The sequence below is a fragment of the Thermobia domestica genome, chromosome 9 (assembly GCF_964235325.1).
Source record: "Thermobia domestica chromosome 9, izTheDome1.hap1.1, whole genome shotgun sequence".
NCBI classification, from domain to species: domain Eukaryota; kingdom Metazoa; phylum Arthropoda; class Insecta; order Zygentoma; family Lepismatidae; genus Thermobia; species Thermobia domestica.
Window position 1 is genome coordinate 8,824,397 of NC_137462.1, and position 14,526 is coordinate 8,838,922.

General features: G+C 35.3%; 1 protein-coding gene across 1 annotated transcript in view; it reads left to right on the plus strand.

The window, feature by feature from the left end:
- Window positions 1-13,328, plus strand: part of LOC145694393 (E3 ubiquitin-protein ligase RNF10) — a 75,866-nt gene extending 62,538 nt beyond the window's left edge. Inside the window, exon 15 of the mRNA XM_081770568.1 lies at window positions 12,148-13,328. Coding sequence (XP_081626694.1) covers window positions 12,148-12,236 — 89 coding nt within the window. The 3' untranslated portion in view covers window positions 12,237-13,328. The remainder of the gene's footprint in view (window positions 1-12,147) is intronic.
- The last annotated feature ends 1,198 nt before the right edge of the window (window positions 13,329-14,526 follow it).

A 14,526-nucleotide genomic window follows, 5' to 3' on the forward strand; every position in this document is an offset into this window, starting at 1 on the left:
AAAAAAAAAAAAAAAAAAAGTAACTGTTGATGGGAATTTTAAAATAAATGTTTAAATTTGTAAATAAAATCCCAATTCCACATAAGTATCAACATTGTTCACGAACTTCTACAAGTATTCGGGACTAGCCTTCAGCTAGCCGGCGACTTTTCCCCCGTGACTCCACGTTTACTTGGCCTACGGCCTCGCACCTCATATTTCAGCCTTTGCTTCCTTTCTTCGCACGACAAGAATACTTTTATGGGATTATTCTTTGCTCAAAATTTAAATCTCTTTTCCCCGTAGAATACATTTCAATCAAAATTAAATCATAAAACCCGTTTCGAGCCAAGTGCTTTGTTCAAAAATTTATTTCAAATGGTCTTCCTCGAATGATGAGACACATTCTCGAAGTCATTTTTATATATTGAGAAAGACGAGAAATTGCACTCTTCTCTCGTTAAAAGCGGAATTTCTATAAGTGCTGTGCCGAACGGTAATTGCGGCATATGCCCATCTGTTTTGAATAAAAAGTTCTTATACCAAATTTTATATCCTAATATGTCTCGAATCTTACGGGATTTTGAGATATTGTCATCCAATATGTCCTGTAATAAGAATTGTAACCGTGCCGTTTTATTTTCTTCCCTTCTAGGGGAAGTGGCAAAAAACTGTGAAATATGTGTCTCATCATTATATCAAACGGACAGTCAATATACCCAACTTCATATGTCTGTCTTTCACAGATTCGAAGAATAAACATTTTACTATTATAATTGCCACCCCTATTTCCCCCCTTCCCCGTCGAATTTCCAGAAATCCGTCCTTAGTAATACCTTACATCACAAATCATATGCACTTTACAAATTTTAAGGTTCTAGCTTAAGCGGTTTGGCCTGGTGGTGATCAGTCACTCAAGATTTCTATATATAAAGAGATTAGCCGTTACTGATTTACACAGGAAGTCTGACCGTGCCGAATGCTAAGTGCAGTTACTTCTGGATCCTCTCGTGCCCAGTAATAACAATGGTGGTGAATTACCCCCACTTCTGTTTAACCTACCTCGTCTAATCAACTGATGTTCTCGAGTAACCGTGGCCAGTCTATCTACCCAATGTGATCTCGTGTTCCATTCGTGTAAGTTATAGTCTTTACAGTAATGCGGCTTCCATAGACAAAACTTTCAGCTTTATTGTAGACCAATCCGGATTTTGGTAGGACTTGCTATTAACGTCTGTACCAATCTGACGTTTTCCTCTGACCTTGATGTAGAGGGACGACTATTGCTAAGAGAATCCGTTAAGGAGACCGTTATGATGAGTTTGGAATTGAAATTTCTAATTGAGTGCACTATAATACATAGACCTTTCACAGTTCGTCACTATATGTCTTCGTGTATCATTGAGTGGTACAAGAGAGCGAGGCCAGTTAAGCTCACGGAATATTAAACGTTGCAGTTTTCACCTCTCTTCTGCCACTAGGAAGATAAACATAATACTGTCGGTGGATTCGTAGCACTAAGAATGAAAATACCTCTGTTTCATGAAAATTTATTTGTATTTATAAAAGTTAATTTTAAGTAGACATTTTTGCTTATTTTGCAGTTAAAACAAAGGAGTGTAAATATAGATAGGGTCATTCCATATCAAATCATCCACAGAAACAGGCATTCTGCACCCGACCATCTCAGAATTAAATGAAAATTGGTAGACTGATAGATTGTTGGATCCTGATTCCAACGAGTCCAACGGTTTTGAAATCCGTCCACTGGTTCAAAAGTTATTAGCTTTTGAAATTTAAGCTTAAACTGCAAAAAAGTAGTCACGAATCGCATTTTTTGCTTCAAGGTCATAGAGGAAAATGGGTATAACTTCCTTTGTAATAAAGATAGAGCCATGATTTTTTTTTTTTTTTAAATTTTGAACTCATGTAATTTACTTTCAGGTAAAAAAAAAAAAAAAAAAAAAAAAAAAAAAAAGATTGAGGTGTAATTCCTTCAATGGAATTTATTATGAGTGCTAATGCACAAAAAAAAGGAGATTTGAAAAAGACTAACGTTTTTTAATCTTTAAGTTCCCATAACTCATGAGCCCCACTTCCAATTTTTATGAATTTTTTTTAAAAGATAGCTGACAACATGTACAATAATCTCAATGAAAAAAATTGATGGGATCTCTAAAGGAACACACAGAAAAAAATAAAAACTGAAAATTCCTTATTTTTTTATAATGAGATGAATATAGGCCTAGTTAATTAACGTAAAATAGGCCTAAATACCACATTGCTTGTTAATAATGCATTAAAAATAGTACTAAATGTTCTTAGCAATGTCCACTACTTACACATCACACTGCAAGAAACTTGTAACAGAAACACATAAATATTGCTAAAAAAAAAAAATGTTCAAAGTGTAGGCTACTTACACTCTAATGCCTTTGCACATATTCTGCCTTTTTTTTTTTTTTTTTCTCACTAATTTACTGAAAGTATCTGACAACTTATATGTTCTTCCTATAATGGTAGTGATATCCACAGGTGTTAATATGTTGGTGAAAGGTACAGGCCATGAGTCCGAATTTGACGGCCAGTAAAAAGAAGGAGATGGCCCATGAGGGTGCATGAACAGGACATCAGCATCTCCATCATCTTCCTGAACTTTTGTTATGATTCCAATAAACCAATTACCCATATAAACACATGCGCAATAGCTATTCACTGACACTGTTGGCATAGGAAGGTCTACTGACAATGTAAAACTGGATGTAACACTGAAATTCTCATCACTGCTTAACATTTTAGCACCTATCTTCATCTCTGAAATGTGTTGAAAATAGTGCAGACTTCTAGTGCCAAGAATTGTTCTTGCTGCCGTGAATCTCTTCTTCAGTTTTTCTCGAATGGGAGGCATATCTTCTTTTGCTACGTAATAAAACAGAACACCTTTTATGTGATCTCGACAGTATTCATACATGGCTGTTGTATTCATGATATGTCCACTTACAGTCCTTTGTAGACTTGCTTTTGTGACAGAGCGCTTGATAGTTCCTCCAATGCCATCGCAAGGCGATTTGCCATGGCTTGTTGCGAAGAATGACCACTTTGCTTTCAAATTAAAGTCTTCCTCATGATGGCACAGATTCAAGAACGATTTGCAGTTCTTATACTGACCCGCACAACCGTCTGTAAAATACCGGTACTCAACTTCCACCACTTTGGGAAGTTCATTTCTGATATACACTGAGAGTAGCCGTTGTGTCTCGAAGACCATTGGAACATCATGTTCCAAATTATCGCTGAGAATGGAGATATTCTTGTGTTTGAGAGTTCCGTCTTCTTTGTAATAAGTAACGCATGTGTGTAGAGTGTGTAGAGTAATATGGGATAAAAATAAATGTTAGAAAGAGAAAAACCATGGTTATTGGAACAAAGGGGTCTGTGTCAAATATAAAAGTAGGAGGGGAGAAAATAGAACAAGTGAATAGTTTTCGATATCTGGGTAGTATTCTTAGTAATAACATGAAGTGCGAACGTGAAATAAAAACAAGGATAGGAATGGCGAAAGAAGCCTTTAGTAGGAAGAAAAGTCTGTTTTGTGGGACCTTGAATAAAAAGTTGAGAAAAAGACTCATAAAGTGCTTCGTGTGGAGTGTTGTACTGTATGGGGCGGAAACGTGGACATTACGTAAAGGTGACGAAAATCGACTGGAAGCCTTCGAAATGTGGGTGTGGAGAAGAATGGAAAGAATTAGTTGGGTCGAGCGGAAAACCAATGAGAGAGTGTTAGAAGTGGTGGGTGAGAAAAGAACACTTTTAGATAGTATTAGGAAGAGGAAGAGAAACTGGTTGGGACATTGCCAAAGAAGAGATTGTATCATGAGGGACGTCCTAGAAGGTATGGTGGCGGGAAAGAGAGGGAGGGGGCGAAGAAGACTACAATTAATGGATGATATTAAAACAAAGATCATACGCGAAGACGAAGAGGTTAGCGGAGGACCGTGGAGCATGGAAGTTTCACAGCTGCGGCAAGTGACCTGCCAATAAAGGCAGAATACCTATGATGATGATGATGAATTTACTGAATATGAATTTTTAAAATAGTTGTGCTTTAAATAATGAATTAATAATACTGGTGGTCTAGCATTGATTTACATCCCATAAGCTTAATTTCTAACACCATATTTCTTTATTTGGGATCTATTCCTGGAGAACAGTTCTCCTAATGGAACCTCTTTAAGACATGTTCTAACATTTTCTTCACACACATTGCAAACATGCTGTTTTGGTAGCAAAAATTGTAAGGATTTTGTATGCTATTGGCTTTTCTCTGATTGGAATTCTGAATTTAGAGAATTTTATTTTTTTCTGTGTGTTCCTTTAGAGATCCCATCAAAAAATGGGCAGAATATGTGCAAAGGCATTAGAGTGTAAGTAGCCTACACTTTAAACTCTTTTTTTTTTTTTTTTTTTTTTTTTTTTGCAACATTTATGTGTTTTTGTTACAAGTTTCTTGCAGTGTGATGTGTAAGTAGTGGACATTGCTAAGAACATTTAGTACTATTTTTAATGCATTATTAACAAGCAATGTGGTATTTAGGCCTATTTTACGTTAATTAACTAGGCCTATATTCATCTCATTATAAAAAAATAAGGAATTTTCAGTTTTTATTTTTTTGTGTGTGTTCCTTTAGAGATCCCATCAATTTTTTTCATTGAGATTATTGTACATGTCAGCTATCTTTTAAAAAAAATTCATAAAAAGTGGAAGTGGGCTCATGAGTTATGGGAACTTAAAGATTAAAAAACGTTAGTCTTTTTCAAATCTCCTTTTTTTGTGCATTAGCACTCATAATAAATTCCATTGAAGGAATTACACCTCAATCTTTTTTTTACCTGAAAGTAAATTACATGAGTTCAAAATTTAAAAAAAAAAAATCATGGCTCTATCTTTATTACAAAGGAAATTACACCCATTTTCCTCTATGACCTTGAAGCAAAAAACGCGATTCGCGGCTGCTTTTTTGCAGTTGAAGCTTAAATTTCAAAAGCTAATAACTTTTGAACCAGTGGACGGATTTCAAAACCGTTGGGCTCGTTGGAATCAGGATCCAACAATCTATCAGTCTACCAATTTTCATTTAATTCTGAGATGGTCGGGTGCAGGGGTGTGGATGAGGTGATGTGGAATGACCCGATATTTAGAACACAAATGGGCTAAAGCAATGGCGGTTCTTGAGAGAAGTTTTTTTTTTTTTTTTTTTTTTTTCAATACAGCTATAGAATTACAAATCAGAATTTCCTGTATACAAGAATTAATGCTTGGGTAAGTTTTCACTTTGTAGCGATAAAAAATATAAGATTAATCGATGTGACTTCCTGAGAGTCTTACCGCTGTGACTGAAGAAACCAAATTGACGCTTTGCTTCTGAAGGTTCATCAACGAGATGCAGAGAGAAGAGAAATGAATTCTAAAGAGAAACAAAGAGATGTATTCGATCCTGTCATTGTCTAGTTATTTTAAATATTAGAACGGAAAAGGATGTAGGCAGATCAATGTGAAAATAGAGCTAGTTTCAACGGGGAGAATAAAACAATATGAATATACAGCGTGTCTATAAAAATACTATCATATTTTAAAGTGATATAACATCGCTTTGGATAATCGTATTTAAATGAAATTGGTCACATTTGAAAGAAAAACTCAAAAATATTGTTGTGCATGTCAACAATGGACAACAGTGTCAATAATGGACGGAGATCAAACAGAGAAAAAGTAAATTTGCTCGGTGTTTTTTTGTGCTCACTAATTGGTTATTTCCACAATTGGAATAAGAAGCAGGCAGTGACTTTATTTTCCAACAAGATGGAGCATCTCCTCACTGGCATTTACGTGTTCGAGAACATCTAAATGAGCGGCTTCCATGAAGATGGATTGGACGTGCCGCAAATTATGATAATATCTTCTACAAGTGGCCGCCGAGGTCGCTTGATTTGAAGGGCTGTAATTTCTTTTTATGGTGTTACGTAAAGGATTGTGTCTGTGTACCCTCATTGCCTCAAAAGTTGCAAGAAGTGCAAGTTCGTATCAGTTCGACCATCCAATCAATTTCATTAGAAATATTGGAGCGTGTGTAGCGTAAATGGAAATATCGTCTTGATGTCTTCGTCGCCACTCGTGGGGCCCACATCAATGTCTATGAGGTATAGCCAAAAAACATTTAAGGTTTTCTTTCAAATGCAAAAAATTTCATTTAAATACAATTATCCAAAGTGACGTAATACCAATTTAAAGTATGATAGTATTTTTATGGACACTCTGTATATACCATATATAACACTAGTTAACAAAGATTTTGTTACATAAAAGGAAATACCTGTTCTTAAAGGAACTTTTTGCGCTGAATTCGAATATGCACTCGGTTTTTCTCTATCACGTACGATTTTCCCGTAACAGAGGGATTTTCGTGAAAATCCCTCAAAAATTTCCCTTTTCGTTTATTTTACACCCCAAGATCTTGTCTCCTTGCATATACTAACATAGAAATTATACCTAAGTATACTTTGATTCATATTTAACAAACCCTCCAAGTTTCGTAATAATCGCTTTATTCTTTCTAGAGAAATAAATATGTTTGTATGTATACTGTGTGTACTGTTTATTGCACCTTATAGTAATGCTTTCAGATCTCTTAAGTTGAGGTAAAACGTTTTGCTTTATTACCACAAACACATATATAAAATATAATACAATATAATTTACAAGTGTGACAATTTACAATAAACAATAATACAAATGTACCAAAAGGTCATGAAAAGACAATCAAAACTTTCACAATATATGAAACTTCCATTGGGTTACAAAAACGTACACTACTTCCTTCTTTTGTAAGAAATGTTGCATTCTCTAACAAGACCCCAACAATAGTCCCCCATCATTGAAGGATCCCATCGTCCCTGGTACCTTTTCTCCATTGCCATTATATCTTGGTGGAATCTTTCCCCCTGTTCGTCGCTGAGAGCACCTAGGTTAGCAGGAAAGAAGCTGAGGTGGGAGTGCAAAAAGTGGATTTTTAAAGACATCCTATAACCCAACTCTTTGTATTTCTGTATCATGTCCTGTACGATTTCTGTGTAACTCTCAGCTTTGTTATTGCCCAGAAAGTTGCGCACAACACACTTAAATGCTGTCCAGGCAGCTAGCTCAGCACTGTTTAACTTGCTGTCAAAGCTATCATCAAGCATTAATTTCCTAATTTGGGGACCAATAAACACTCCCGCTGAAATCTTAGCATCACTCAGGTTAGGGAACTTATCTCGCAAATACTTGAAACCTTCACCAGATGTGTCCATGGCTTTGACAAAGTTTTTCATAAGTCCTAACTTGATATGAAATGGCGGTAGTAATATCTTATTAGGATCTACCAAAGGAGCGTATTTGACGTTGCATTCTCCAGGTACGTAATTCACTCTAGGTTCCCATTCCTTCACTTCATAATGTTTGTCATCAGCTCGGCTATCCCATAAACATAAAAAACATTGGTACTTCGTGTAACCGCACTGCAGTCCTAATAAAATACCAACTACCTTGAGATCACAACATATTTGCCAACAATGGTCCTTGTAATTTATAAGATTTAGCAAAGTTGACATGGTGTCATAGGATTCCTTAATCTTCACTGAGTGCGCAAGTGGTATAGAAGGTTTTTTATTTCCATTATGTAAAAGGACAGCTTTAAGGCTGACCTTTGACGCGTCGATAAATAACCTCCATTCTTCTGGAACGTAAGGAATTCCTAGCTCCGCCATCAACCCATTTATATCCGTACATACGCACACATTATCTTGCATTGAGAAATAGCTTGAAAATTGAACATGCCTTTTTCTGTACACTGATATGTTCGTTTCTGCATCCAATAAGTTCCACTGCTGGAGCCTTGATCCCAGAAGTTTCGCCTCTTGTTTTGTCAGGTGCAAATCACGGACTAGGTCATTAAGTTCACATTGCCGGATGAAATGTGGCTCGCGAACACAGTCAGGGATGAACGTTGGATCCTTGGATGTACGTGTTGATGTCGATGGTTCATCAAGGTCATGATCATCATCAGAGTCTTTTGGCCATATCTCTTCCCAGTTGGTAGGGGGCTCGGGAAGTGGAAGTTCATCCCCGTGCGGAATAGGTCTAATTGCGGATTTAACGTTGGGATAACTTATTGTGTATTTGCTTTTTTTAGAATGTCCCTTAACTACTGTGAGACAAAAATAACAATCATCCAGATGGTTGGTGGGTTCTCTCCACACCATTGGTACAGAAAATTTCATGAACCTCCGTTTCCCTTTGGCCCATGCAAGTAAAGTGACGTAGCACGACGCACAAATTATGTTGGGTGCCCAAGTTTTGTCCTGATCTCCCACACGACATCCGAAATATATATATAATATGCTAGTTTCACCGATGGCGTAATGGGTCTACACTGTCCTTTAACTACAAACTGGCCACACACATAACAAAAACTATTTGGTGAGTTAACACACGAACGCCGTCCTCTTGACGACATTGTACTGATCACAAACTAAACTTCTGGTCTTAGTTGGGTATAATGCCGTTAAGATCAAACATGAAAGCACTCTTAGCAGCAAAGACAACTTTGAAAGTGAAGTAGTGTTAAACCACACGTCAATATAAAAATGTACAAAACTCCCTCACCAGGTGTCGAGAACACAAGAAAGAAAGAAATACGCGGGGGGAGGGGGGAAACGATACCGTAGTGGAAAATTCAGACTGCATTAGTTCATTGTTGTCAACAATGAGTCTGTATTCCATTCTTTCTTTCTTTTGCATTCTGTTACATTTGATAACAAATATTGATAACCATTTCATGAACAAAACGAAAAAACTTGGAGAATTGTATATATATGTATTAAGATATACATATACTGTACGTTTAAAAAAAATATACGTTGGAAGTACATTCTATTTTTATACACGTTTCTAATTTACCGAGAGCAATAAAAGTGTGTTGTTGACTATTGTAAATATTCATTTTTATGTCTGTGTTTGTAGTAATAAAGCAAATCGTTTTTACCCCAACTCAGGAGATCTGAAAGCATTACTATCAGGTGCAATAAACAGTGCACACAGTATACATACAAATATATTTATTTCTCTAGAAAGAACAAAGCGATTTTTACGAAACTTTTAGGGTTTATTAAATATAAATCAAGGTATAAGGAGTGCGATTTAAGTTAAGGGAACTTTGAATTTTTGTAATAACTTTTTTATTTCTTGAGAAATCACAACACATTTTAATATAATAAACAAATGATATCTGAAAAAAGAAGTAGTTTACTATTTGACGCTGTAGACACCCTTGCGGCCGATTTCTCGAAGCTAGAACCGGAACTTCTGGAAAAGCGCTTGTCCACTACTTTTTGCCACTTCTTTTGATACTTCCGACCACTTTGTTTTGCATCTCTCTCACATCCTTGATGCAAGTAAGCTTTTTAGCCATTTCGTGTTTAACTAGAGCCCAAAATTGCTCAATGTTTCTATCCTGAGGAAGTTCTGGCGCGCTCTCGTTTTTACCGACAAACCCAATACCAGCATCAGTAAGCGCGTCTCGCACTTTTTTCACATAATGAGAGTATGCCATATCAAGCTAAAACACAATGTCATGTCCGGTGAACTATTTTTGTATCCATATAAACAAAACCTTTTCAATGTATTCTAAATACTGGTCACCGTTGATTGTCCCACTTCGAACAAGAGCAGATGAAATTTTACCGTTTGCCGCGATCGCTTGCCAGGTCAAAAACTTTTTCGCATACCTGTCTTTAGGTTTCACGAACTTGCTAGGATTAACTTGACGTTTACCAATGTACCATACATACTTGGGAACAGGTGTGAACGCTAAGTTTTGGTAACAGTAAATTTCATCATCCATGATCACAATCTTGTTCGCGAACTTCTTGTCGGAGAGTTTGCGGCAATTGATCTTAGCGCGCTTCTTCTGTTCGTCTGTATAAAATGGTGAACTTTTACATGTTTTAACCTTGAATCCGTATTCTTTCTTGATCTTCCTTGCACTGAATTCAGAAATTTGATATTTTCATCCTAAAAAACGATTTGACAAGTTAGGGTTCTTCAAGAGTTCTCGTCTAATCGAACTTCTCACTTTTTGTTTACATTTTGAAATTGAGCGACCAGATTTCTTCTTTCGTGATGCTTCACAAGTCTCCACATAATTTGTCAACATTCTATGTACTCACACTTAAAATGGTTTAAAGCAGCCGTAAAATCACATGTGAACTGGTTCTCGTAGCATTGGATAAGCCGCTCGCAGACAGCCTTGCCCTGTTCGGCTGTAATTCGCTTCCCGTTTATGTTTAAGTGCTCACACTTAGCATACACTCGTGACATACTATGACAAGCAAAGGGTGAAACTTTCATTGAGATCGAACGAGTGGTTTTTGTTTTATGCGTGCTTTTTGCCAGTAACCTTAACTTAAATCGCACTCCTTACTTAGGTATAATTTCTATGTTACTATATGTAAGGGGACAGGAGCTAGGGGAATAAAATATCTGAAAAAGGGAAATTTTTGAGGGAATTTCCCGAAAATCCCTCTGTTACGGGAAAACTGTAAGTGATGGAGAGAAACCGAGTGCATATTCGAATTCAGCGCAAAAAGTTCCTTTAAGATCAGGTGATTTTTCTCATGTAACAAACAAAAAGTTTAAATTTGTTAACTAGTGTAATATGCTGTTATATAAATAAGATATTAACTTCTTGTTCGTGGGGGCGCGGTGGCTCAGTGGTAGAGCGTTCACATCTTATGCGTGGGGTCCCTTGTTCGATTCCAGCTCGCGCCAAGTATACTTTGTGGTGGGCAAACACCGTGTGCGTGAGTTTTCTCAGGGTTCTCCGGCTTTTTACCTTCTTCATTACACCATTTCATTCATTTCTCATTATCGTCTCCTTTAGCCTAGACGGCATAGCCGTGAGACGTAAAACTCAAGATTTCATTTAATTTCAAAGCTTCTGGTTCGTGTAACAAGTTCTTCTATTGCTATTATGGTACTTCCGAAATATGCCACTGAATGTATACGAATTCATGAAAATACTTTATTCAGCTACTTTTACGCTTAGTCACAAAGATTCTCTTATACTTTCTTTAATTACTTTTTATCTCACTTCCATAAATCTACTAAGGACAATTCCTCCGAACTTAGCTGAAGTAAAATTTCTTATCTGTATTTGATAAACAGACTAATGATATAAACCTTGCAACTTTTATTCAAAAAGTGTGCGCTCCAATTCTTAACATTTTCTGATGTAACCATTAACTGCTCCCAACAATACATTACATTTTATGTTTTTATTTTTTTCGCTCACTATTTTTTTACCGACCCAGTTTCGAGATTTTTCTGTATACACTACTTTTTTTTACTTAACATTACATTAGCTATTTCAGTTCAGCTTTACTTAATATCTATCATCCACCAGCTGTATTTGTAGAAGATTTCTTGGTCCTCTTTTAATTTTCTTTTCTGTTGTAACCCTATTCCGATATAGATCTGATTATGCTTTCTCGTGTGATAATGTTCAAAATGATTAAGAGTAACACAAGATTGAACCTTTCTCTCATCCTGTGTACGTTCTGAGGACGAGTCGACGTTTGAGAGCTAAGTAATCTATTTTTAATAACTTCAATGACCCTTGTGTTCTATGCAGTTATGGCGTATATATGTTAAGAGGATCTTTGTTCCAGATGAGGGCACGGTGGCTCAGTGGTAGAGCGTTTTCCCCTGGTTCGATCCCTGGCCAAGTAAGTTTGTGGTGGACAACATCGTGCTCGCGAGTTTCCTCTCGGTACTCCCGTTTCCTCCCATTTTCTCATACCGCCAATTGTTCCATTATCATTCATTTGCATCAATCATAGTCTCCCTTACCCTAATACCTCTGGTGCACGGAGTCCTTGGTTCGATCCCAGCTTGCGCCAAGTGAGCTTTGTGGTGAACAAACACCGTGTGTGTGGATTTTCTCGGGGTTGTTCCGTTTCTTTCCACTTTCTTCATTCCACCATTTCATTCATTTCTCATCATCACCGTTTCCTTTAGCCTAGCCGGCATAACTGTGGGACGTTAAACTCAAAATATTTCTGCTTTTGTTCCAGATATCGCACCTGTTCCTGGAAAGAAGAAGAAGAAACAAAAACAGAAGGTACTGCTTTTCCAAACGGCAATGGCTTGCACAGGAAAATAAGACGTTGAAGATTTTTTTTTTGATTAAAGACATAAAAATGTCTGGTTTAATTGTTAAAAACAACAAAACAGGGAAATAGGTAAATTATCTGATGTTGGCAATGTCTTAATTTTGATCCAATAAATAAGGAAATTATGCTATTATGTTGCATAACTTTTCATTATTGCTAAAAGTAGTGGGTTGTTCTTTAATATTATCAGTTCATTTAATTTTTTTTCTCTTACTACAAGTTTTCACATTTACTGAGAATTCTTGATTTTTTTTAATGAAAAAAAAAAAAAAAGTTTTTGATTTGTCTGAAGTAATTTAATAAGCTTTACAAAAGTGTCGAAGGTAATCATGTGTATACCTTATAACCAACTTTTAGATGTTCATATTTCATCAAAATAAAAATACTAAAAATGAGAAAAAGAAGAAAAAAGACAAAAAAAAAAGGCTAGGAGTGTAGTGATATTTTGTTCCGATTGAAATATTTAAAATATTATATAATAAAGGATGATACTGCGACTGGATTCGAGTAGGGAAAATATTTGACTCTTAAAAAAAACTCTACTAAAATCTTGTTACTTACATATTGGATAATCCTCGTACATATTACAGATAAATATACTGTATTGCGATTTTTTTTTTTCGTACTTCGTATTCCTATTTCGATATATCAATACAAAACGCAAGCTGATGTGTTTTTGTTTCCTAATTTGTGAATCATCAGTAAGCGTAACTGAATGATTTGAACTGCTTCTTTGATGATGGTAATATCACAAATAATACATAATTACCATGGGTTGTGATGGAAACGAATATGCAGAAACTTTATCCTCCCTATGCAGCAACAATAAAGAGAATTATTGAACTTTATTTGTGTAAATATATATAAATATTTATGAAATAAATAAATAAAGAAAGAAAAAAACAAAAAAATGTCTGTGATATTTATGTAAGCATTCTAACTTGTAATTATAGTTTTTTTTTTTTTTTTTGGTAGCCGTACTACTACCAGGCCAATTAAAAAAAAAAGTGAACGTAGTTAAAGTAGTACCTTCTTATCAAGGATGAAATCTTTGGTGCTATTTTCTTTTTCTTTCTTTCTTTTTTTTTTTAATTCTATTTTCTGTTTTGCTTTGAGCACGATTTGTCGCCTTAAAACAGTGACAAAAATGAAAAACAAATTCTTTTGCACATATTCTTTTTTGCTTTTTAAAATTATAAAGTTTTATTATTATTATTATTATTTTTAATTTAAAAGTTTCAATATTTCTTTTTTTGTGACTGATAATTGGTTTAAAAAAATTCTCTTGCTACGTGTTTCATAACTTTGCACTTTTTCGTGCTTCATTATCTAGTCCTGTTTAATGAATAGATTGACCGTAGATTTTTTTTTCTGTTTTCTGAAAACAATGGCGTTTCTTGGGAGATAGTTAAATGTATACAAATAACTATTTCAGAATAAACATTGTATTTTAAGAAAAAAAAAAATAAGAGATTGTGTATGCAAACACTTTTGAAAAGGTATTTTCTGGGAAAGCCTCGGACCCAGAAAGAACACTGCATACATTTAATTGTTTTCAAACTATTAGGCAATTGATGGAAGGTCAAGGATTTATTGAAGTACGTGTAATATATTTTTTTTTTCCTTTCTTTTTAATTGGAGGGAGCTTGTACAGGGATTGTAAAATTTACATTTAATAAACAGTTGAAAACATCTAATGTCTTTTATTTTTAAGTTCATTTGTTAGTGTTAACAGCAGCTTAATGTGTTCCCCCGAAAGTAAATCAGAAAATTTATAAATATTACAGTACTAGATAAAATTTCGTAATAAAAAAGAATTTGAGAAGTTTGATATTGTAATTTTGGTATAAAGTACAGTATTGTTTAGAAGTAATTGCCCAGCCATCTTTGTTTGAACGGTCATAGAGAGAGGTTTGCGTTGATTAAATATCACTTCCACAAATATATAGAAGCTTATTTGTTGCAGAACAATTCTGTTGTCAGAATAGGAGCAGTGGTCGAAGTGATACGGTATGCGGTGGTATGCCATACCACTTTTTTTTTTCCATGATGAAGGCATACAACCTCTGTTTTTTCAGTGAACAAGATATACCGCCACTGGAGAGTAGATGCTAGATACCTTTAATAAGCCCATTTTTATACACAGCAATTAACGAATAGCTTTGCACGTAAAAAGATTTTATTTCTTAAGTAGAACTAATTTCTAGATTAACATCGACATTTTTATCTTTCCTACTTTTTGTTTTAAAATGAGGTGTCTTCAAAGAAGTTAATCTAGTT